General features: G+C 54.7%; 2 protein-coding genes across 2 annotated transcripts; both read right to left on the bottom strand.

Annotated features, from left to right (window-relative positions):
* Nucleotides 1–1,805: 1,805 nt before the first annotated feature.
* On the bottom strand, nucleotides 1,806–11,412 carry pdlim2 (PDZ and LIM domain 2). The gene is made up of 9 exons (XM_033013886.1): nucleotides 11,270–11,412; nucleotides 6,690–6,841; nucleotides 6,348–6,408; nucleotides 5,488–5,621; nucleotides 4,131–4,209; nucleotides 3,530–3,687; nucleotides 3,102–3,247; nucleotides 2,632–2,728; nucleotides 1,806–2,195 (listed from the first exon to the last, which is right to left on the bottom strand). The coding sequence occupies exons 1-9, from the start codon at nucleotides 11,360–11,362 to the stop codon at nucleotides 2,021–2,023; spliced, it is 1,095 nt and encodes a 364-aa protein (XP_032869777.1). The 5' UTR covers nucleotides 11,363–11,412; the 3' UTR covers nucleotides 1,806–2,020.
* Nucleotides 11,413–18,009: 6,597 nt separating this feature from the next.
* Nucleotides 18,010–24,232, bottom strand: LOC116967371 (cell surface glycoprotein 1-like; the record flags this gene model as incomplete). The annotated part of the gene is made up of 4 exons (XM_033013880.1): nucleotides 18,010–18,585; nucleotides 18,963–19,069; nucleotides 20,019–20,059; nucleotides 22,256–24,232. Coding segments are annotated over 4 exons (2,187 nt in total), but the record flags the coding sequence as incomplete, so codon positions are not given.
* Between the last annotated feature and the right edge of the window lie 888 nt (nucleotides 24,233–25,120).

Raw genomic sequence — 25,120 nt, 5'->3', positions numbered from 1 at the left:
ATCTGTTTGGCCTTCCAAGCACCAGATTTTGGTACATTGGAACAGGTGCTCAACGAAGACCTTGCTAAACTGGACGAGTACTGCAAAACCTGGTGCCTAAAACCAAACCCAGCAAAAACGGTCTCCAGTGTGTTCCACCTCCATAATGCAGAAGCCACAAGAGAACCAAACATCTATCTGAGCAGGACCAAACTGAAGTATGCCCCCACTCCAACCTACCTCGGAGTGACCCTTGACAGGACCCTATCCTTCAAGGAACATCTCAAAAGAACAGCAGCTAAGGTGAAGTCCAGAAACAATCTCCTCAGTAAGCTTGCTGGATCAAAGTGAGGGGCAGCAGCCCCCAGACTGTGCATTTCAGCACTAGCCCTTGCATTTTCTTCAGCCGAATATTGTGCCCCTGTTTGGTCCAGGTCATCCCACACACACCATGTGGACACCCAATTGAACTCAACAATGAGGATCATCACAGGAACAATCCACTCAACACCACTCCCCGGCTCCCTGTCCTATCCAACATAGCCCCTCCACACATCCGGCGAGTAGTCCTCACTCAAAGGATGCTCCAAAAGACCAAAAACTCCCCTCACCTGCCAATTCACATGGACATCTTCAACCCACCCACTGCTCGACTTCCACCTAGACGACCAATTTGGAAGAACCCACCACCAGCTGATTTCACCATCCAATCAGCTTGGAAAAAGAAAAAGGACGTCCCAAATAAACATCTGGTGTCAGACCCCACCCTACCGGTCCCTGGCACCAATCTACCAAGGAAGCAGTGGACGACGCTGAATAGATTCAGGACTGGACATGGCCCCTGCTTGGCCAGCCTTCACAAATGGGGCAGCAGCCCAACCCCACGGTGTGCTTGTGGAGAGCAGCAAACAATGCAACACATCATTGAAGCATGCCCTCAACAAAGACTCAAAGGAGGACTTGTCACCCTTCATACAGCAGATCAAGAGGCAACTGCTTGGCTAAAGGACTTTGCATTCGCTAAATAAATGGGTTTGCCCCCACCCTACATCAAAAGTCTGCTCACCCACCACTCCACATCCAGGTCCCTCAGATCGGCCGACTTGGGGTTACTGAATATCCCGCAGTCTAGGCATAAGCTCAGGGGTGACCGAGCCTTTGCAGTTGCAGCTCCTAGACTGTGGAACAGCATCCCCCTTCCCATCAGAACTGCCCCCCCCATCGACTCCTTTAAGTCGAGACATAAAACTCATCTTTACTCTCAAGCCTTTCTTGACGTCCTCTGAGCGAGGGCTATATGTATATATTTATGTATGTACTTAATCTATCAACCAATGTCGTGTAACATTAGTACCTCCACCAATATAAAGCACTTTGGTCAACGAGAGTTGTTTTTTAAATGTGCTATAGAAATAAAAGTGACTTGACTTGACTGTCATGGCAAAGCAACAGCTCCACCCGCTGCGCCATCGTGCCGACCCTTACACTTTGTTAATGAGGAGGAGAGTCAAAGTAGAGGGCAGAGTTATAGAAGAGGTGCAAGAACGGAGATCAGAGGGGATGCGCACATGGTCGGGGCAGCTGAGAGAAGCGATTTCAGAAAGAATATTGGGTTCAGGACAAGATGTGAAGAATCTTTTATCATCTACCGTTTCTGCCACTGTCAATGCTGGAAGGAAACAGGCCCTTCGGCCCACCCAGTCCATGCCGACCATTAGTCACCCCTTCACACTAGTTCTATTTTATCCCACTTACCCCATCCACTAGGGCTAATGGGGGGGAAGCCCCACTTTCCTATGAACTGGGTAAAAATCAGAAGACAGTGATTCAGTTGCTTAATGCTATTGTTATCTTTTATTTATAACACCCTGTATTTTACAATTAGGTGGTGTGCGGCTGGAAGGGGTCGTGGGTCAGAGGGTGGTGGGGGTCACCTGGAGGGTGTTGGGGTCAGCGGGTGGTGAGGTCAGGACCGGGGTCACAGTCAGGGTGTTGGGGGTCAGAGGGTGTTGGGGCGGGGGGGGGGGGGGTCACGGTGGGGTCAGGAGCTGCTCTCTGCCGCCTGGTCCTGGTAGCGTTGGCAGGCGTGCTTCTCACAGAACATCTTGTCGTTGAACCAGAAGTGGCCCCTCATGCCCAGGTTGAGGCCACAGTCCGCACAGGCGTAGCACTCGTGGTGTCGGTAGCTGCCCTCCTGAATCTTCACCGCCTCCGTGCTGCACCGGGTGGGGGGGGGGGGGGAAGAGAGGGTGAGGGGCTGCAGCACAGGACACAGACTACCCGAACCTCAACCCCCTTGACCCGCCCCTTCCCCCCACCTCCTCACCCCCCCCCCCCGCCGTTCTCCCCACCCTAGATTCACGCCCCATCCTCCCTGGACCAACCGGGCCCTTCCCCCCCCCCCCCCCCAAACAACTCTCCGTGACCAACAGAACCGTCCACGACCCCCTCTCTCTGGGTAGAAGGAATGGGTGACGTTTCGGGTGGGGTCGGGGTCTCGACCCAAAATGTCACCCCTTCCTTCTCCCCAGAGATGTTGCCTGACTGGGTTTAGACCTTTAGACCCCACACTGTCCCCCCTGCCCCGCCCCCGATAACTGTCCCCGTCTGTCCTGGGTTTGGGAGTTGAGTTGGGGGGGGGGAAATACTCACAGGATGACGGATCCACACTTCTCACACACGAGGTGTTTGGGGGCCGTGAATCGGGGGGCAGAGGGGGCGAGCCCGCTGGAAAACTGGGCGACAGGAGCTGGAGAGACCAGAGAGAGACGGGGGCAGTCAAGCGGGCAAGCTGGGACCCCACCACCAGAGAAACCCCCACCTCACCACACATGCCCCCCCCCCCCCCCAGACCACCCTCTGCACCTTTCCCCTTCTCGCCTCCCCACCCCCCCAAAAGCACCCACCCACCCTCTCCCTGATAAACCCCCAGCCCCATCCTTAATCCCCCCCTCTATCAAGTCCACCCTTCTAATCAGCCCCCCCCCCCTCTTCCCCACCCACCCCCACAACCTCAAGACCACCGGCAGCCCCCGATCCCCTCCCCCTCTCACATCACCTTCCGGAGCCCCCCCCCCCTCAGAAATGACCCGCCCCTTTAGAAACAGCCCCCCCCCCCGTACCTTCCCGGCCACTGTCCATGGCCTCCTGTAGGAGGCGGAAGCGAGCAGACTGCTTCGGGGGCTCTTTCGCTGCCTGGTTCTCAAGGATCATCTTGTAGACCTCAGAGTCCTTGTCCACCCGGCCCAGACCCCTCTGGACAGGTGCCCTGGGGGGGGGGGGCAGAGGCAAACCTGTCAGTACCGGGCACCTCTAACCCTACTCTGGGGGTGGGGCGGTCAGTGGGTGGGGGGGGGGGGGGGTGGTGCGGTCAGTAGGTGGGGCGGTCAGTGGGTGGGGGTGGGGCGGTCAGTGGGAGGGGCGGTCAGTGGAGGGGGTGGGGCGGTCAGTGGGAGGGGCGGTCAGTGGAGGGGGTGGGGCAGTCAGTGTGGGGGGATGGGGCGGTCAGTGGGTGTCCACGGGTGGGGATCCACGCGGTTGTGTTACATACCCAGGGCCGGCCAACACGGGGCTGGGGGTGAGGGATCGGTCAGCGCGACTCCTCGTCCCCCAGGGGCTGGAGTCTGCCGAGCGGGTCAGCCGAGGTTCCGGGTGGGGGGTGGGGGTGGGGGAGAGGCTCCGGCGTCCTCCCTCTCCCGGCCACACTTCCTGGGGGGGAAGGAGAGACCGAGAGTGACCGCAGGTAGAGAGGGGAGCAAGGGTCAGCGCCCTGCTCCGTCCACCTCACCCCGCCCACAATCACACCCCCCCCACCGACCCCTGAAACGCACTCCCTGAACCCCAAATCGAACCCCCCGCCTCAATCCCACACTCTAACCCCCTATCCCCACCCCCCTGACCCCATGTCCCAACCCCAGCCACCTCCCCCGCCACCCTTCAGAACTATTTCATCGGCACAGAACGAGAGGCCAGAGAAATGGGACCCTGCTCCCCGATCTGGACCCAGCACCCCCCACCCCAGGGACACCCCTTCAGACCCATGAGGCGTCCGGACCCCAATCCCTGCCCTGAGGTCCCATCATCTAAACCCCAGGACCCCCACCCACCAGCACCCATGCGACCACCACTCGCCCACCCCAGGGTGCCTTTACCTTCACGCTGAGCCTCGACACGGCAGGAGACGGACTCCTCTCGCTCGGTTTCCGCGGGCTGTGATTCGGGGACACGGATCTGAAACACAAAGTCCTTTGTTTTTTTGTGTCTCTCTGCGTCTGCAGTTCCTTCCGACACGAGTGTCTTTTAAACGCTGTTTCTAGTCCCTGCCTCAGCTACCTCCTCTGGAAGCTCGTTCCGTGCACCCACCATCCTCGTGTGAAGAGGCTGCTCTGACCCCCCCCCTCATATTTCGCTTGGGTAGTTTACACCCCAGCGGTATGAACATTGACTTCTCTAACTTCAAGTAGCCCTTGCTTTTCCTCTCTCTCCATCCCCACCCCCTCCCAGTTCTCTCGCTAGCCTTACTGTCTCATCCTGAACACAACTAAGACTAAAGAGATGGTGGTTAACTTTGGCAGGTCCAAGTTCCCCCTTCAGCCGGTCAACGCTGCAGGGGCTGACATTGAGGTGGTGCAGACATATAAATACCTTGGAGTGCACCTTGACAACAAACTGGACTGGTCTGTCAACTCTGACTCCCTCTACAAAAAAGGCCAGAGCACTCTTTTTCCTCAGAAGGCTCAAATCCTTCAATGTGTGTAATGATATGCTGCACATGTTTTACAACACTGTGGTCGCAAGCGTTATTTTCTACGCTGTTGTCTGCTGGGGCAACAGCATTAGTGCAAAAAACAACAAGAAGCTGGTCAAATTGGTTAAACGAGCTAGCTCAGTGCTGGAGGGGAGAGTAGACTCTGGGATGGATGTGCTTGAGAGGCGTATGAGGCACAAGGTGCAGGTCATCCTGAAAAACCCCGGGCATCCCCTCCATGTAATTCTGGAGAGTCAGAAGAGCACTCGGAACAACAACCGGCTCCTCTCCCTGCCCTGTAGAACGGAGCGGTTCAGGAGATCCTTCACCCCTGCAGCCATTAGATTTTATAATTCGGACCGCTAGGCTGTAGGGGGATGCATTTTGCAATTTTTAATTTTTAATTGTTAATTATTGGTCTTTTAAAGTATTTATTGCTCTCAGGTAGTGTCCACATTGTATTCTATGTATTTTCTGTCTGCGTTCGTTTTGAATCTGTGAGTTTGTTGGTTGGGGGCTTCTGGACATCTGAATTTCCCTGAGGGGATCAATAAAGTATTTATTATTATTACTATTACTGTCTCCGACCACATTCTATCTTTCTCCCGCCCCCTCCCCTGACATCAGTCTGAGGAAGGGTCTCGACCCGAAACGTCACCAGAGATGCTGCCCGTCCCACTGAGTTACTCCAGCATTTTGTATCTGCCCTCAACTAAAACTCAGGGGAAACCAAAAACCAAAGCAAACTAAACCTCACCGACCTGCGGCCGGAGCTGTGGATGGGGGGGTGGGGTAGGGCAGGGGGTGTGTACGATCGATCCCCACCCTCACCCGATGACCCAGATTCATTGCCTGCTGCCTCCCCGCCCTCACTCTCGCTCAAGTGGAGGACAGTCTGCAGGAGAGAGTAAGTAAGTTTTATTTATATAGCACGTTTTAAGTCAACTCGTTTTAAGTGCTTTACATAAAATAGATAATAAGTTCCCATACAAACCATAGAAAAATGTTTTAAAAAATAAAGAAAATGTACACAACACATCATAGAGTTCAATACAAACGTGTCCCCCCCCACAGCAGAATCAAAAATGTCCACTGTGGGGAAAGGCAGCAGAAAGTTAAGTCCTCTTCCTCTGAAACACCAGAGGTCGGGGCCCATTTGTGGCCTTGCAGCCAGTCCGATGATTTTCAGGGCATCTTGCCGTGAAGATGGAACTCCGGCGTCGATGACCAGAGAGGGTGTGAGTAGCGGTCATTCAAGGCTCCCCACCCCCCCACCATTCCCCCTCCATCCCCCCACCATTCCCCCCGCCCAACATCCCTCCCCCCCACCATTCCCCCTACCCACCACCCCACCCCACCCCACAACCCTTACCCTACCCCCCCCACCATACCTACCCCATTCCCAAACCATCCCGCCCCCTCCTCCCCATTCTCCAACCCCGCCACTATCCCCCTCCCCATCCAACCACCCCTCGCCCATTCCCCCTCCCCCCCCACACATTCCCACAGCCACAATCCTTCCCTCGTCCCATCACCCACAAACCCCTCCATGCTCACCCTCAGTCCCCTCCCACACACCCCTCCCCACTCACTCCACCCCACCCCCCCCCCAGGGACTGACCTGGAACCTCTGTGCAACAAAGGAGTCGGCCGCAGCTCCGTTGGGCAGAGTGGACTCAGTCCTGTGGAGAGAGAACCCGCGGTCAAGACTCCATGGTCAAGACCCCCGTGCTCACCAACAACACACTAGCCCCCACACCCCCAAACCACCTCCTTTGGTTTCCTCCCCAGCCCCACTCTCCCCTGCGTCCCCCCCACCACACACTCCCAAACAACCTTTGCCACCCCCCCCCACCAGCCAACCCCAGTCTGCATCGATCCCCTCCCCCCCCCCCCCCCCCAAACCACCTCCCTCTCCTCCCCCCCCACCAGCCCCCACCACCCCCCCATTCCCCCCCCCCACCTGTCTACGTGGAGCAGGAGGTCCCCGGGGCAGCGCCGGATCTTGTTCTGAGCCTCCACATGGATCATGAGCGACGTGTCGGCCCCGTTAATGGCGGTGATCACATCCCCCACCTGGAGCTCCCCCAGCTCCGCCTTGCTCCCCGACACCACCTGGAACACACACGTCAGTCAGTGTACCCCCACATACATACACACACACCCACATGTCAGTGTACCCCCACATACACACACACACCCACATGTCAGTGTACCCACATACACACCCCACATGTCAGTGTACCCCCACATACACACACCCACATGTCAGTGTACCCACATACACACACACCCACATGTCAGTGTACCCCCACATACACACACCCACATGTCAGTGTACCCACATACACACACACCCACATGTCAGTGTACCCCCACATACACACACACACCCACATGTCAGTGTACCCACATACACACCCCACATGTCAGTGTACCCCCACATACACACACCCACCCACATGTCAGTGTACCCCCACATACACACCCCACATGTCAGTGTACCCCCACATACACACACACACCCACCCACATGTCAGTGTACCCTCACATACACACCCCACATGTCAGTGTACCCCCACATACACACACACCCACCCACATGTCAGTCAGTCACTGTACCCCCACATGCACACACACCCACATGTCAGTGTACCCCCACATACACACCACCCCACATGTCAATCTGACCCCCACACACACTCCCCCCTCTCCACCTTACTACCCAGTATCACCTGCAAGACCCACCTTCAGTGTACACACACACACCCACACAGAGACACACCCACACAGGATTCTTGATTAGTACGGGTGTCAGAGGTTATGGGGAGAAGGCAGGAGAATGGGGTTAGGAGGGAGAGATAGATCAGCCATGGCATTGAATGGTAGACTTGATGGGCCGAATGGCCTAATTCTACTCCTATCACTTGTGTCCTTAGCACGCCAACTCACATGTGGGGGCCCCCCCCCCCCACCCTAGACCAAGCTGCCATATGATGTCGACAAGTCAAAGATGGCCAAGGATGGAAGCCTTTGGGCTTTTGTTTGACCGCCATCACCATTGGAGACACCGACCTGTACTCCAGGAGTGTAACGGCTTTTACTAACAAACGCATCGCAGTGCGTGCTCCTCACATGACCATAAACTCAGACAGATAGATGCCAGACTGCCCGGCAGAATGGAGTCAGTGAGCAACTTGCAGCATCAGGCAGCTCATCCTCATGTGGGCCCTGGTTCTGGACTCCCCCAACATCGGGAACATGTTTCCTGCCTCTAGCGTGTCCAAGCCCTTAACAATCTTATAGGTTTCACACAGTTTGTGTGTACACATGCACACATACTCAATAAATAAACAAATATAGTGCAATAATATTAATAATAGTCTATTGTAGTCCAGAGCTTATATGTTGCCGTGTTTAATAGCCTGATGGCTGTGGGGAAGAAGCTGCTCCTGAACCTGGATGTTACAGTTTTCAGGCTCCTGTACCTTCTTCCCGATGGCAGGAGTGAGATGAACGTGTGGCCAGAATGGTGTGGGTCTCTGATGATGTTGGCTCCCTTATTGAGGCAGGGACTTTGATAGGCCGCTTCAAAGGCTATGATCTCAGCTCTAATGTTAAGTTGGTACAGCAGGACATTTATACACCAAAAAAAACAAACTGAAAAGTAGTTTTGGGACTTCCACTCCCTGCACAGATGCTGCCCGACCCACCGAGTTCCCCCAGGGTTGCTTTCACCGTGCTTGGGTTCAGAGTTTGTGACTGATGTCTAAATGTCTGCCCCCTTCCTGTTTCCTCTCTACCACTTCCGCATGCAGAAGGTCTCCCCTCCCCCCACTTCACACACTCCCCGTCCCTACCTCTTCCCCCCCCCGCCCCCCCGATCGCCTGTATCCACCTATTACTCACCAGGCTTTGTCCTGCCTCTCCCCCCCTCCACAACAATGAGTCTGAACATCGCCTATCCACGTTCTCCTGAGATGCTGCCTCACCCGCTGAGTTACTCCAGCACTTTGTGTCTATTTGTGTAAACCAGCATCTGCGGTTCCTCGTACCTGCCTTGCCTCCATCTTGCCCGACAGGGTAGAGCCCACAGCAGGCCAGCCATTCAGCCCATCGTCGGGTCCATACTATCCCACAAGTGGAGGGTACAAAGTGCTGGAGTAACCCAGTGGGTCAGGCAGCATCTCTGGGGAAGGTGGATAGGTGACGTTTCGGGTCGGGTCACTTCCCGCTGTGTCCTGCTCCAGGTACGGTCTCCAACACCGACCAGTTACACCCCAGCGGTGTGAACATTGACTTCTCCAATTTCAGGTAGTCCTTGCTTTCTCCCTCCTTCCCCTCCCCAGCTCACCCACAGCCCACTGTCTGTGGGGGGGGGGGGGGGGGGGGCAGAGGCTGCAGCCTCAGCAAAAGGCCGAGCTCCCTCCCATTGTTGGAGTGACTCAGGGCTAAACCCCCAACAAAAGCCAGACCCAGTCACCAGACTCCCACAGTCACAGAACGGTATGCTGTCAGTCCGGGTCAGTTCACATCGGAGAGGACTAAAATGTAAACACAGGGCTGTAATGCTGAGGCTCTATCAGGCCCTGGTCAGGCAGCTTTTGGGATATCGAGAGCAATTTTGGGCAGCAAGGATGTGCTGGCTCTGGAGAGGGTCCAGAGGAGGTTTACCAGAACGATCCCAGGAGTGAGTGGGTTAACATATGATGAGCGTTTGTCGGCACTGGGCCTGTACACGCTGGAGTTTAGAATGATGATGGGGAGGCCCTCATCGAAACATACAGTATAGTGAATGGCCTGGATAGAGTGGGTGTGGAGAGGATGTCTCCACTAGTGGGAGAGTCTAGGACTAGAGGGCACAGCCTCAGAATAAAGGACACACCTTTGGAAAGATAAGGAGGAATTTCTTTTGTCGGAGGGTGGTGAATCTGTGGAATTCATTGCCACAGACTGTTGTGGAGGTCAAGTCAATGAATATTTTAAAAGCAGAGAGAGGGATAGATTCTTGATTAGCACAGGTGTCAGGGGTTATGGGGAGAAGGCAGGAGAATGGGGTTGATAGATCAGCCATGATTGAATGGCAGAGTGGGCCTGATGGGCCTAATGGCCTAATTCAAGGCCTTGTGACATAAAGATCCAGCTGTGCAACACACACATGCACACACGCACGTTTGGGACAGGTTTAGAGAGATATGGGCCAAATGCGGGCAGGTGGGACTAGTGTAGATGGGGCATCTTGGTTGGCATGGGCAAGTTGGGCCTAAGGGCCTGGTTCCAGTGTACATGACCATCCCTTACATAGGTGGGGTCCAGGTCAACACCCAAGGGTGGCTCCAGGAGAGTCACCCAGTCAGCAGCTGAACCAGGAGGGAGATGAGACCATTCGGCCCCTCAGGTCTGTACCGCCTTCCACACTGACCGCACCCAATCCGAATTTTAGGCCCAGGTTTTTTTTTTGTCACGTGTACCGAGGTACAGGGAAACGCTGTTCAATCAGATCAGATAATGCCAGACATAAACACAATGAGATCAAACTCCAGTACAACAGGTGGAGCAAAGGGGAAGATACAGAGTGCAGAATATAGTCTCAGCTTTGTAGCGCATCAGTTCCACAGACAAAGTCCAATGTCCGCAATGGGGTAGAGGTGAATTGGACAGTACCCTAGCTTATGGAAGGACCGTTCAGAAGCCTGGTACCAGAGGGGAAGAAGCTGTTCCTGGGTCTGGTGGTGGGGGTTTGAAGCTCCTGTACCTTCAGCCTGGTGGGAGTGGGGAGAAGAAGGAATGACCGGGGTGGGGACGGGGACGAGGCATTGATCACACCAAATCACATTCCCATCTATCGACAGCGAGCTCTCATCTCCCAGCTGGTATCAAGAATCTACCTGTAGCTGCTTAACATCAGTGGCCTCTGGGCAAGGCAGCGAAGGGGGGGGTCACCAGCGAGACTGAGCCGGTCAGAACCCCCCCTCCCCTCCCCATCGATTAGTTGTCAACCCCCTTGCCCCCCCCCACCAGTCAGTCCCCTGCCTCCCCCCCCCCCCCCACCGGTCAGCCCAGACCCCCCCCCACAGGGCAGCAGGGTATACAATGCCCTGTCCACTCTCCCAGCCCCAGAGAGCCAAGCATTGAGACCCCCCCCAGCACCAAATCCCCCCCCTCATTCACTGCAGAAGCAACTTGAGCACCCCAGCCCCACCCTGGGGGTTACAGGAGGGGAGGGGGTGAGGGGAGGGGGCGAGGGCAGAGAGAGGGGGGGGGGTGAGGGGAGAGAGGGGGGGCGAGAGACTCAGAGAGAGGGGGTGGCGAGGAGACAGAGAGAGGGGGGGCGAGGGCAGAGAGGGGGGGCGAGGGCAGAGAGGGGGGGCGAGGGCAGAGAGGGGGGGCGAGGGCAGAGAGGGGAGTGCGGGGGGCGAGAGACTCAGAGACAGTGAGAGTGAGTGTGAGTGTGTAAAGTGGGTTGAGCGAGTAGAGGTGGAGCGGGCGGGCGGGCAGACGGTGCCGTCGGGTCGCGGCGGGTCGGGTCGGGGTGAGACCCACCTTGGACACGGCGACTGGTGTCTGGAAGTCGCGGCCGCCGCTGATGCGGAATCCCCAGGGACCCGGCGCCGGCAACCGCACCGAGCGCGACATCGCCCCGACACACACACACAGAGAGAGAGACTGTCCCGGGACAGTCAGAGCGCCGCCCCCACCGCTTATTATAGCCGCCCCACCCCGGCCCCCGCCCCGCCCCGGCACCACGCAACCCGACACTGTGAGGGAGCGCCGCACTGTGGGCGGGGCGGTACTGAGGGAGCGCCGCACTGTGAGAGAGATGTGGGCCAAATGCTCTCAAATGGGTCTAGTATGGACAAGGTGGGCCGAAGGGCCTATTTCTGTGAGGTCCATGCACCTGTCCAAATGTATTTTTTAAAGACTCTAAATGTATTCTCTAAATGTGATTTGAGTATAAGAGCAGGGAGGTTCTACTGCAGTTGTACAGGGTCTTGGTGAGACCACACCTGGAGTATTGCGTACAGTTTTGGTCTCCTAATCTGAGGAAGGACATTCTTGCCATAGAGGGAGTGCAGAGAAGGTTCACCAGACTGATTCCTGGGATGTCAGGACTTTCATATGAAGAAAGACTGGATAGACTCGGCTTGTACTCGCTAGAATTTAGAAGATTGAGGTGGGGATCTTATAGAAACTTACAAAATTCTTAAGGGGTTGGACAGGCTAGATGCAGGAAGATTGTTCCCGATGTTGGGGAAGTCCAGGACAATGGTTTAGTCCAGAACCTATTTTCTATGTTTCTATGTTTCAGACTCAGGGGAGAGAGAGACACAGAGATAAGGAAGGTTTAAGGTGTGAAGAACACACATCAAAGGGGATGAAGCTCAAGGAAATTGCAGAATAGATCATTGTTAGCTGGGGGAAGTTGTATTAGTGAATGTTTACACTGAGACTAAAGAGTTTTATTCATATGGCTTTTGTTTTGTAGATATTTTTAAATTCTGATTTAAATTCATATTTGTGATAAAATAACTGTGGAGGGAATGGACAGACAATGTGGAAGCTAAGTTTAGTACCCATGGAGGTTTAGAGATACAGCACGGAAACAGGCCCTTCAACCCACCGAGTCCGCGCCCGTTCACACTAGTTCGATGCTATCCCACTTGCACATCCACTCCATACTCACTAGGGGCTGTTTTGCAGAGGAGTCGGTCTAACCTGCCCGTCTTTGGGATGTGGGAGGAAACCGGAGCACCCGGAGAAAACCCACGCGGTCATAGAGAAAACGTGCAAACTCCACACAGACAGCACCCGGTAGTCAGGATGGAACCCGGGTCTCCGGCCCCAAATGGTTTAGGCTTGATAAGTTCAAGAACCAGAGGCCGTGGGTTTAAGGTGAGAGGGGAGAAAGTAAATAGGAATCTGAGGAGCAACTTTATTTCACACAGAGGGTGGTGGGTGTGTGGAACGAGCTGCCAGAGGAGGTGGTTCAGGCTGGGGACTATCACAGCCTTTAAAAAATACAAGGTGGACAAAAGTGCTGGAGAAACTCAGCATCTATGGAGCGAAAGAAATAGGCAACGTTTCGGGCCGAAACCCTTCTTCAGACTGATGAATACATTTAGAAACATAGAAACATAGAAAATAGGTGCAGGAGTAGGCCATTCGGCCCTTCGAGCCTGCACCGCCATTCAATATGATCATGGCTGATCATCCAACTCAGTATCCTGTACCTGCCTTCTCTCCATACCCCCTGATCCCTTTAGCCACAAGGGCCACATCTAACTCCCTCTTAAATATAGCCAATGAACTGGCCTCAACTACCTTCTGCGGGAGAGAGTTCCACAGATTCACCACTCTCTGTGTGAAAAATGTTTTCCTCATCTCGGTCCTAAAAGATTTCCCCTTTATCCTTAAACTGTGACCCCTTGTTCTGGACTTCCCCAACATCGGGAACAATCTTCCTGCATCTAGCCTGTCCAACCCCTTAAGAATTTTGTACGTTTCTATAAGATCCCCCCTCAATCTTCTAAATTCTAGTGAGTACAAGCCGAGTCTATCCAGTCTTTCTTCATATGAAAGTCCTGACATCCCAGGAATCAGTCTGGTGAACCTTCTCTGTACTCCCTCTATGGCAAGAATGTCTTTCCTCTGAAGAAGGGTCTCGACCCGAAACGTCACCCATTCTTTCTCTCTAGAGATGCTGCCTGTCCCGCTGAGTTACTCCAGCATTTTGTGTACAGAGTCACAATTTTCAAGTCCCAGTTGTTGTAGGTGTAGCGTTTCAACATGACCATGAAGGCCAGTTGTCCTGGCGGCGTTTATGAGACGGAGCTGGCCATCTAACCAGACGGTCCCAGGTTTGAATCCCACCCCAGTAATTAGGCAGATATGCTACATTGGAACAAGTTCTTAGGCCTGAAGGAATCAAGGGATATGGGGAGAAAGCAGGACCAGGCTACTGATTTTAGATGGTCAGCCACGGTGGCGCAGCGGTAGAGTTGCTGCCTCACAGTGAATGCAGCGCCGGAGACCCGGGTTCGATCCCGACTACGGGCGCTGTCTGTACGGAGTTTGTACGTTCTCCCCGTGACCTGCGTGGGTTTTCTCCCAGATCTTCCGTTTCCTCCCACAGTCCAAAGACGTGCAGGTTTGTAGGTTAATTGGCTTGGTGTAAATGGGGATGGTTCAGGAGCCTGAAAACCACAACCTCCAGGTTCAAGAACAGCTTCTTCCCAACAAACCATCAGGCTGTTGAACACTGCACACCACCAACTAAACTGGGAACTATCATTAAGGGCCTGTCCCATTTGGTGATTTTTTTCGGCGACTGCCGACATCATTGACTGACGTATCAGGTGTGCGAACAATTTGGGGCGTTACGGCGCATTGACGTTTTTTCAAGTGTCGCAGCATTTTTTTTTAGTCGCCGCTGGATTTTGAAATGTTCAAAATCTTTCGGCGACACTGATATGTCACTGGCAGTCGCCGAAAAAAATCGCCAAGTGGGACTGGCCCTTTAATTTTACCAGGGGCTTTGAGCTTTTTTGTGCTGGTATTGGGTTTAATTTGTTAAATGTTGTTTTTTATATATTATCTACTGTGTGTGTGTGTCGTGTGTTTACAGGGTTGTTGTGATGCCACGAGTGAGAATGTCATTATTCTGTTCACGAGGTCATAAGGTCTTAAGTGATAGGAGCAGAATTAGGCCATTCGGCCCATCAAGTCTACTCCGCCATTCAATCATGGCTGATCTATCTCTCCCTCCCAACCCCATTCTCCTGCCTTCTCCCCAGTACCCCCGACACCCGCACTGATCGAGGGATGTACAGTTGTCGGTATGTTTAACAACTAAACACTCTTGTCCCTTTTTCTAACCGGGCAGATCCCAATGTTCAACAATTCCTGGCTTCACCGACTTCTCCAAACCAAAACACTCCCTGGTGCTTGCGATGGCCGGCCTTCTCCAGCGCTGAGGAAGGGTGACTGGGTGGATTCTCTCTCCATGGGCGATGCCTGGCCTGGCCTGGCCTGCCCGGTGTCACTGGGTGAGGCTGGGTTAGTTTCAGCTCATTCCCGGGATGCCTGTCGAACCGGTAGAGCAACATTTGCTGCCTCTCTGTACGTGTCTCCCGCACAGAGTCCGTGTGTTCAGGTTCCACCCTGGATCCCTTCCCTTTTGCCTCACAGCTCCAGGGGAACCCACCCACTCTCCTCGTCAACCTACCAGCACATTAGAAAAAAAACTAATAGTAGCAAAGACAATAGGTGCAAGGAGTAGGCCATTCGGCCCTTCGAGCCAGCACCGCCATTCAATATGTTTGAGTTGAGTTTATTTTAGAGATACAGCTGGGAACAGGCCCTTCTGCCCACCGAGTCCGTGCCGACCAGCGATCCCCGCACACTAACACTACCCTACACACACTGGGGAGAATTTTACAATTATACCAAGCCAATTAACCTACAACCCCTGTACATCCTTAGAGTGTTGGAGGAAACTGGAGCATCCATAAGCTAGGGTACCGTCCGATTCACCTCAACCCCATTGCGGACATTGGACTTTGTCTGTGGAACTGATGCGCTACAATGCTGAGAACTATATTCTGCACTCTGTATCTTCCCCTTTGCTCTACCTGTTGGACTTGGGTTTGACTTGGTCGTGTTCATTTAAGGAATAACTGTTGTGTTTGGGCAGCGTGCCTAGCAAAGTTTCTCACTGTGCCTCGTTAAACGTGACAAACATTGAACCTGAAGCGGTCGCCAAACGCCCCTCTCTAGAGCCGCGATGTTGAGGCAGAAATGTGAGCAGCGATGGGGGAGAGGAGAGAAGCACAAGCAATGATGACAGGAAACCCAGCGTCTCTATTGCCTTGCACCACAAAGCCACATTCCGTGACACAGTATCATCGCATCAAGCAGCACAGGCTCCTAGCTCACTGGGGCTGCCGTTCAGTCTAAGTCTGAGTTTAGTTTGAGTTTAGTTTCAATGGACAATAGGTGCAGGAGTAGTCCATTCGGCCCTTCGAGCCAGCACTGCCATTCAGTTCAATATTTATTACATGTCATTTGAACCTCAGTGAGGCTTAAAGGAAACTCCGTTTCTACAGCCATACAAAGACAATTTCCTACAGACATACACACAATTCAATTTACAAAAACATCCACCACAGTGGGTTCAAAGTCTTCAATGTGATCATGGCTGATCATCCCCAATCAGTACCCCGTTCCTGCCTTCTCCCCATATCCCCTGACTCCGCTATTTTTAAGAGCCCTATCTAGCTCTCTCTTGAAAGCATCCAGAGAACCTGCCTCCACCGCCCTCTGAGGCAGAGAATTCCACAGAAATTTTAGTTTAGTTTAGTTTAGAGATACAGCCCGTTAAAAGGCCCTTCGGCCCACCGAGTCCGCACTGACCAGCGATCCCCGCACATTAACACTATCCTGCACACACACACACTAGGGGCAGTTTTACATTTATACCAAGCCAATCACCATATAAACCTGAGGTACACAAAAATGCTGGAGAAACTCAGCGGGTGCGGCAGCATCTATGGAGCGAAGGAAATAGGCAACGTTTCGGCCCGAAACGTTGCCTATTTCCTTCAGTCTGAAGAAGGGTTTCGGCCCGAAACGTTGCCTATTTCCTTCAGACTGAAGAAGGGTCTCTACCCGAAACGTTGCCTATTTCCTTCGCTCCATAGATGCTGCTGCACCCGCTGAGTTTCTCCAGCATTTTTGTCTACCTTCGATTTTCCAGCATCTGCAGTTCCTTCTTAAGCACGTCTATAAACCTGCACGTCTTTGGAGTGTGGGAGGAAACCGGAGCACCCGGAGAAAACCCACGCAGGTCACGGGGGAGAACGTACAAACTCCGTACAGACAGCACCCGTAGTCAGGATCGAACCCGGGTCTCTGGCGCTGTGAGGCAGCAGCTCTACCCGCTGCGCCACCGTGCTTTAATAGAGTTTTGAGAGTTTTTAACTGCAATGAGCAGGAGATTGTCAGAGCCCGACATCTCCCCAGGGACCCAGTGTCTGACAACAAGGGAGTGGTCCCTGCTCCACCATTGTCCACTGCCTGGCCACCAGCGGTCCCAGCAGGGGATGCCCTCTGCATTTACGTGGCCCCCTTTTCCTCCCTCATCCTATTGAGAGTTTCTGCTCAATGGTCAATTGTGCTTTGTTGTCACATGTACAACCACACAGTGAAATTATTTTAATTTATGCATTACAGTTCAGTAAAGTACAAGCATAGCTAAGCACAATCCCCGATTAGCATGGCGTACAGATATAGTCCACTGAGGCAGCATGCAAGACTCCAAAATCGGTCTCCAGGAGCGGGGCCCGATCCAGGCGAGGCCCAGGCTGTAGCAGGGCCTCCAGCCGTCCCCTCTGTCCAGATTGTCCAGTTGTCCAGCGAACCATCGTCCCCGTCCCCTCAACCTTGCTCCGTACAGACAGCGCCCGTAGTCGGGATCGAACCCGGGTCTCTGGCGCTGTGCGGCAGCAACTCTACCTGTGCTTCCTCAGGTCCTTCAGGGTCAGAGTTTGGGACGGGTTTGGTCAGTGTTGGTGGAGGGGGGGGGTCACCCCCCTAGGCTGATCCGTGCGGGTGTGGTGACCCCACTGAGTGACCGACTGACCACAGGGACCGCGTGGGGGGGGGGGGGGGGTAACGCAGGCAGCTGACTGACCCATGTACATGAGGAGAGAGCCTGGATCCCACATCCATTTATTGAAGTGAAACAGGTTTTACATGCGATTGGCTGACGCTGGGATCAAATTGGGGAGACCCCCCCACCCGGCTGGGATCGCACCATGCCCTCCCCACACTGGCCCCCTCCGACACGACTCACTCCCCCCCACCACATGCATCTGGATCCTCCTCTCCCTCCAGGACCTGGAACATATGGATGCTGCCCTCCCCCCTCTCTCTCGCTGCCGTTGACCCTAAGAGGGGGGTGGCCCCTCTACATCGGGGACCTGGGTTGGGGGCTACTGCATCGAGGAGTCCCGTGCAACCTGTTTCTCTCACGGTTCACAGACTAGCCAGCTGGAAGAGTCTGTGTTCCACGTGTACATGGGGCGTGTGAGGTTGCAGCCCCTGTTCCAATATCTAAAGGGGCTGCTCCTCGCCTTCACACCCACCACCCTCATCTTTGGACACCCTGTGCGTAGGGGGAGAGGGTTTGGGGCTGAAGATGTCCTGGTCGGGTTGCTCCTGGGCCTGGCCAAGCTGGCCATCCACGGGTCACGGCACCAGGCGGAAGAGGCCTCAGTCCCTTGTTCGGGGTAACGTCCGCGCCCGGGTGGAGTTAAAGAGGGAGCACTCGCTGAACACGGGCGCCCTGGGGGATTTCTGGGACTGCTGGGGGTGGAATACATCCTTGACAAGGATTGTAACACAGTTGTATAAGATCATAGAAGAGTTTAGAATATTTGTTTAGTTAGTCGGGTAATTTTATATTAGGGTGGAGGGTTTGTTCGGTATTGGTTTGTATTGTATATATTCTTGCAATAAGTGATTACATTTGATTTTTGATAAAAGAAAAGGGGGGTGGTGATGACCTCTCGCTGACCTCTGACCTGGGACCCTCTGTGACCCCCCCCGACCCTCCTGTATTTCACTCCTCCCTGAACCCCCTCAAAGCACCTGAACCCCGTTTGATGGTCCCTGTATCCCTGAAACTGCTACTGTGCCCCTGAAACAGAATGTACCCCTCCCACAGGCCCCAAACTGCTCCCCCCACAGCCCACTCTCCCCGCGGGGGGAGGGGGTCAGACAGGGGCTAGACGGGGGTCAGACCGGCCTCACGTAGTTCCCGGGGAAGGTTCCGAACCCACACGTCCGTTGAGAGGTTCCTGTGAGAGAGAGGGGAGGGAGGCAGTGAGTAAACGTCCTGGGCCTGGTCTCAGGCCTCAGCCCCAACCCCAACCCCACCCCCTGGCTCCGGCCCCTGCTCCAGCGGCCTAGCCCCCATTCCCGGCCCCTGTGCCAAGTCTAAGGCCTCAGCCTCAACCCTGGCTCCGGCCTGCTCCGGCGGCCCAGCAAAGGCCTAGTCCAGTCCCAGCACCCGGCCCATCTAGCAAGGCTCCATTCAGGCCTTCAGCCCGGCCAGCTCCAGTGAGGCCTAGTCCTGTCCCCAGGCCCCTGTCCCCAGCCCAGTGTGTCTGGGCCCCAAACCCCGGCCTCCAGACTAGGCCCCATCCTAATCCCCATCCCCGGCCCCCGGCCTTACCCACAAACCAGCCATCATCACACATCTCCATCACGTCCACCAACTCTCCCTCCCGCAGCTCCAGCTCGTCACTGTTGAGCGGCTGGTAGTTGTAGAGAGCCCGGTACCTGGGGTAGAGACACGGGCAGCGGTCAGCGGGACCCTCACACCCCCTCGCCCCTGCCCTGGGCCCCTGCCCTGGGCCCCTCACCCTTTCCTCACCACCCACACACCTCCACACCCCCCTCCTCAACTCCTCACCTCACCACTCACCCCCTCCCTGTACGCAAGGCACCCACATCCTCTCACCCAGGCCCTTCGGCCCTTCGTGCCCATGCCAACCAAGATGCCCATCTACACCTGTCCCACGTTTAGCTCATAGCCTCTCTACCTGTCCTATCCATGTACCTGTCTAAATGCCTTTTAAAGGTAGACAAAAGTGCTGGAGAAACTCAGCGGGTGCAGCAGCATCTATGGAGCGAAGGAAATAGGCAACGTTTCGGGCCGAAACCCTTCTTCAGACTTCAGGTTGGGATAGTCCCAGCCTCAACTACCTCCTTTGGCAGCTTGTTCCATACACCCACCACCCTCTGTGTGGAAAAGTTACCCCTCAGATTCCTATTAAATCTTTCCCCCTTCACCTTAAACCTATGTCCCCTGGTTCTTGATTCCCCTACTCTGGGCAAAAGACTCCCTGATCTATTCCTGTCATGGTTGTACACCTCTATAAGATCACCCCTCACCCTCCTGCACTCGAAGGAATAGAGACCCAGCCTGTTCAACCTCTCCCTGTAGCTCAGGCCCGCGGGTCCTGCATGCATACATCCTTGCAAATATTCTCTGTATCCTCTCCATATTAATGGCATCTTTCCATGTCGAACAGGATCAGGCCATTCGGTCCTCCTTGCCCATGCCAGCCTGTTGGTCCATTCGGCCCTCCTAGCCTCCAGTAAGACCCAGCCCCTTCCCTCCTCCACATTCCCATCCCCCTCCCCCCTTCACGCCCTCTTATCCTGCCCCCTCAGCTGCCCCTCGAAAGTGAGTGAGGGGGGGGGGGGGGGGAGTTTGATGACTTACGTGCTCCAGCCCCCTCCCTTCGCGACCTCTGTCTGCGACCCCTGGCAACAGAGAGGAAGTGTCATTACAGGAGGGGAGGGGGCAGAGGGGAGGGTGAGGGTGAGGGTGGAGGAGAGGGGGAGGGGAGGCGATGAGACCCTTCCCATGTTTCTCCAGTGGTGGCCATGAATGCATAGATGTACGGTTTGTCCACCAAACTGTACAATAACTCCCCCTTCTGTCGTGGGGTAGACGGACTCCCCTTCACCCCCCCCAATCTGTGCACGTCCCCAATCCTGGACTGTCCACTTGTCAGTTACATTTAATGTTTCCTGTATCCAGTTGTGTTTTATGACTGTCGGCAAACCGAGTTCCCTCCAGGGATAAATAAAGTTGTATCGTATCGAAACGTGCTCCACCCCCATTCTCCAGAGACGCCGCCTGTCCATGTTATAATTTGTTAGGCTCTCAGTTGCACCAGGTAGGTGCAGGTGAACCTCGGTGTGCTGTGGCCAGGTGTGATGCCCTGGTTTTGGGGCACCGTGGGCCAGCATCTCCTGCAAGACACCTCACACAATGGGACAAGGCGCTTACACAAGTAGTAAACACTGCCCAGTCCATCATCGGCTCTGACCTCCCCACCATCGAGGGGATCTATCGCAGTCGCTGCCTAAAAAAGGCTGGCAGTATCATCAAGGACCCACACCATCCTGGCCACACACTCATCTCCCCGCTACCTTCAGGTAGAAGGTACAGGAGCCTGAAGACTGCAACGTCCAGGTTCAGGAATAGCTGCTTCCATCTGTCTCCTCAGATCCTGGTGAACTTCTACCGTTGCACCATCGAGAGCATCCTTACCAACTGCATCACAGTATGGTATGGCAACTGCCCTGTCTCCGACCGGAAGGCATTGCAGAGGGTGGTGAAAACTGCCCAACGCATCACCGGTTCCTCGCTCCCCTCCATTGAGTCTGTCCAAAGCAAGCGTTGTCTGCGGAGGGCGCTCAGCATCGCCAAGGACTGCTCTCACCCCAACCATGGACTGTTTACCCTCCTACCATCCGGGAGGCGCTACAGGTCTCTCCGTTGCCGGACCAGCAGGTCCAGGAACAGCTTCTTCCCGGCGGCTGTCACTCTACTCAACAATGTACCTCGGTGACTGCCAATCACCCCCCCCCCGGACACTTATTATTATTTATTCAAATCATTTGCTATGTCGCTCTTCCAGGGAGATGCTAAATGCATTTCGTTGTCTCTGTACTGTACACTGACAATGACAATTAAAATTGAATCGGAATCGGAATCTGAATCTTCCCCACAGCCATCAGGCTATTAAACTCAACTCAAACAAAACTCTGAACATTAATAGCCCATTATCTGTTTATTTGCACTTTATCAGTTTATTTAGTCATGTGTGTATATATTTATACAATGGTATATGGACACACTAATCTGTTCTGTATTCATGTCTACATGTGCTGAAGCAAAGCAAGAATTTCATTGTCCTATCTGGGACACATGACAATAAACTCTCTTGAATCTTGGATATGGAATATCGATGTCGGGGATGTGCGATTTGTGTGGGGGTGTGGCCGCCTCTTTGGCAACGAGCGACCCGCACGGTGTAATTATCAGTTCAGAAGTGATCGTTGCAGAATTAGGCCATTCGGCCCATCGAGAGTCTACTACTACATTCAATCATGACCCCGGATTGTCAAAGCTGCCACAGCCAGACATAAAAACAGTTTTTATCCACGAGTAGTTGCTCTACTCAACAGCCAAAAATCTGTAGCCTCCCTTTGATCTGGTATTGTGTTGGTTCACATGCTTGATCAATGGTGTTTTATCATTAATGTTGTATTATTATTAATGTTTAGTGTTTTCTGAGTCATTCGTAACTGTCACTGTATGTCTTGTTGTTACTTGTGGGCGGAGCACCAAGGCAAATTCCTTGTATGTGAATCCTTGGCCAATAAACGTACTTACTCTATCTCTCCCTCCTAACCCCATTCTCCTGCCTTCTCACCATAACCCCTGACACCCGCACTAATCAAGAATCTATCTACCTCTGCTTTAAAAATGCCCAATGACTTGGCCTCCACAACCGCCTGTGGCAATGGATTCCACAGATTCACCACCCTCTGATTGAAGAAATTCCTCCTCATCTCCTTCCTAATTCTATTTATTTAAGGTCCTTTAATTCTGAGGCTGTGCCCTCTAACCCTAGACTCTCCAACTGGTCCGGTCGCGGGCCTTACCTGGGCAGGTTGCTGGGCGGAGGCGGTGGTTGCCATGACTCCTGGTGCCGGCAGTGTCCGTGGAGACGGTGACGGCCGGAGGGGCCATTGGGCAGCGCCGGGCGGCACGTCCTCATGCCCATTGGCCGGCCGAACGGGCTGCCAGTGCTGGTTGGCTGGTAATCTGGTCAATGAGGTGGTGGGGTCCATTGGGGGAGCGGGGGAGAAGTGGGGTGGTGGTGCAGTGGTGGGATGGGGCTGGGATGTGGGGGGCATTGAGATGGGATGGGGCTGGGATGAGGGCATTGAGATGGGATGGGGCTGGGATGTGGGCATTGAGATGGGATGGGGCTGGGATGAGGGCATTGAGATGGGATAGGGCTGGGATGAGGGCATTGAGATGGGATGGGGCTGGGATGAGGGCATTGAGATGGGATAGGGCTGGGATGAGGGCATTGAGATGGGATGGGGCTGGGATGAGGGCATTGAGATGGGATAGGGCTGGGATGAAGGCATTGAGATGGGATGGGGCTGGGATGTGGGGGGCATTGAGATGGGATGGGGCTGGGATGTGGGGGGCATTGAGATGGGATAGGGCTGGGATGTGGGCATTGAGATGGGATGGGGCTGGGATGAGGGCATTGAGATGGGATGGGGCTGGGATGAAGGCATTGAGATGGGATGGGGCTGGGATGAGGGCATTGAGATGGGATGGGGCTGGGATGAGGGCATTGAGATGGGATGGGGCTGGGATGTGGGCATTGGTGAGATGTTGAAGTGGAGTTGGGTTTGGGGAATGGACAAAGTTTTGGGGTGAGTCTGGGCTGTGGGGGTTTGTGTGTTGGGGTAGTGGTTGGCTTTGGGCGGGGGCTGGGCTGGGGACGTTGATGAGATGTTGGGGTAAGACTGGATAGGGGAGGTCCGTGCAATGTTGCCGTGGTCTGGGCTTATGTTGGTCAACGAGCTGTTGAAGAAGTGGTTGGTTTGGGGGGACGGTGAGCTACTGGGGTACTGGTGAATTTGGGGGGATGGTGAGATGTTGGGGTACTGGTAGGTTTGGGGGGACGGTGAGCTACTGGGGTACTGGTGGGTTTGGGGGGATGGTGAACTACTGGGGTACTGGTGAATTTGGGGGGATGGTGAGATGTTGGGGTACTGGTGGGTTTGAGGGGATGGTGAGATGTTGGGGTACTGGTGGGTTTGAGGGGATGGTGAGATGTTGGGGTACTGGTGGGTTTGGGGGGATGGTGAACTACTGGGGTACTGGTGGGTTTGGGGGGATGGTGAGATGTTGGGGTACTGGTGGGTTTGGGGGGATGGTGAGATGTTGGGGTACTGGTGGGTTTGGGGGGATGGTGAACTACTGGGGTACTGGTGGGTTTGGGGGGATGGTGAGATGTTGGGGTACTGGTGGGTTTGAGGGGATGGTGAGATGTTAGGGTGGGTCTGGGCTTTGTGGAGTGCTGAGGTTCTATGGTCGGATGGAGTTGTGGGCACCGTTGAGGGACGGGGTACGTTTGGGTTTCTGGGCATTGGTTGGGCGTTGGTGTCAGGGTGGGTGTTGGTGTAAGAGTGGGCTTTGGGAGTCAGGGGGGGGTTGGGGCCGGGCTGGTTTGGGGTCATCATTGAGGAGGGGGCTTGGAGCTTGGCGCTGGGGCCGGGCGAGGTGTAGGGGTGTGTCTGGGCTGTGCCGGCTGGGGAGGGGTTGGGGGAGAGCGGGCATGGGGGCATCATGGTGTTGGCCTGATGCTTGGAGGTGGGGCTGGTCGGGGGCTGGGGGAAGTTGGGGTTGGGTGAGGTTGGACCAACGGCAAACTCATTGGAGACCTTGACCTTTGGCCACTTCACCACCTGGACGTAGTTGGCCGGGAAGATGCCCTGCCGATTGGTCCCGGTGATTCTCCCGTCGAGCCAATTGTCATCAACCTTGCGGGTGAGTGAGATGGTTTCGCCCTGAGCAACAAACAAAGGATGAGCAGAGATGTGAGAGGTGGCGGCTCATCTCCACACCCAGAACGTCTTCCCACTCTGCTCCCGACTCCAGGCCAATTGTTAATGCCATCATCCATGGCCTGGTGTACACTCCATCCATCCATCCCTCTCCCACCCTCCCATCCCAAACCCCCCTCCCATCCCCCCATCCCACTCCAATCCCCTCCCCCCTCCCAACCCCCCCTCGCCCTCCTATCCCCCTCCCCTTCCACTGCCCCTTCATCCCCGCCCTCTTATCTCCTGCCCTCCCCTCACCCACCACTCCATCTCACCCCCTCCCACCTCCCCTCCCAACCCCCCTCCCATCCCCCTCCCCCTCCCACCACCTGCCGTCCCGTCCCTCTCCCCTCCCACTCCCCCATTCCTATTAAATCTTTTTCCTCTTCACCTTGAACCTATGTCCTCTGGTCCTCGATTCCCCTACTCTGGGCAAGAGACTGTGTGCATCTACCCGATCTATTCCTCTCATGATTTTGTACACTTCTATTATACACTTCATCCTCCTGCACTCCAGGGAATAGAGACCCAGCCTACTCAACCTCTCCCTATAGCTCACACCCTCTAGTCCTGGCAACATCCTAGTCAATCTTCTCTCTACCATTTCAAGCTGAATGCTACAATTTTGAAAGGGGAGTGTGGGCAGGGAGGTGGAGACAAGGCCAGGGGTAGCCCAGCAATCACTGCGTTGAATGGTGGGGTAGGTTGGAGGGGCCGAGTGGCCTCCTCCTGCTCCCACGTCCTTGAGATTGCAGCCCATTCACAAACCTGTAACCAAGCCTCTTGTAGCCTCGGCTCCCGTTAACACAATGCAGTGTCCACTGCAAACCTCCACATCTCCACTAGATGGAGCTGAATCTCACAAAGGCCAGGAGCTGAGAACTGCAGAGAGAGGGG

Source organism: Amblyraja radiata, chromosome 39, assembly GCF_010909765.2.
Source record: "Amblyraja radiata isolate CabotCenter1 chromosome 39, sAmbRad1.1.pri, whole genome shotgun sequence".
In the NCBI taxonomy this organism is placed as follows: Eukaryota; Metazoa; Chordata; class Chondrichthyes; order Rajiformes; family Rajidae; genus Amblyraja; species Amblyraja radiata.
This window is presented reverse-complemented; position numbering and strand designations above follow the sequence as displayed.

Bases quoted from the DNA above. Each gene is read 5' to 3' on its own strand.
- pdlim2 (XM_033013886.1), bottom strand. From the start codon at position 11,362: ATGTCGCGCTCGGTGCGGTTGCCGGCGCCGGGTCCCTGGGGATTCCGC. The intron at 4,210-5,487 runs GTCGGTGAGGTT...TTTGTGTTTCAG, and splicing joins ATCCACAGCTCCGGCCGCAG to ATCCGTGTCCCCGAATCACA. The intron at 2,729-3,101 runs GTACGGGGGGGG...TGGTCTCTCCAG, and splicing joins CATGGACAGTGGCCGGGAAG to CTCCTGTCGCCCAGTTTTCC.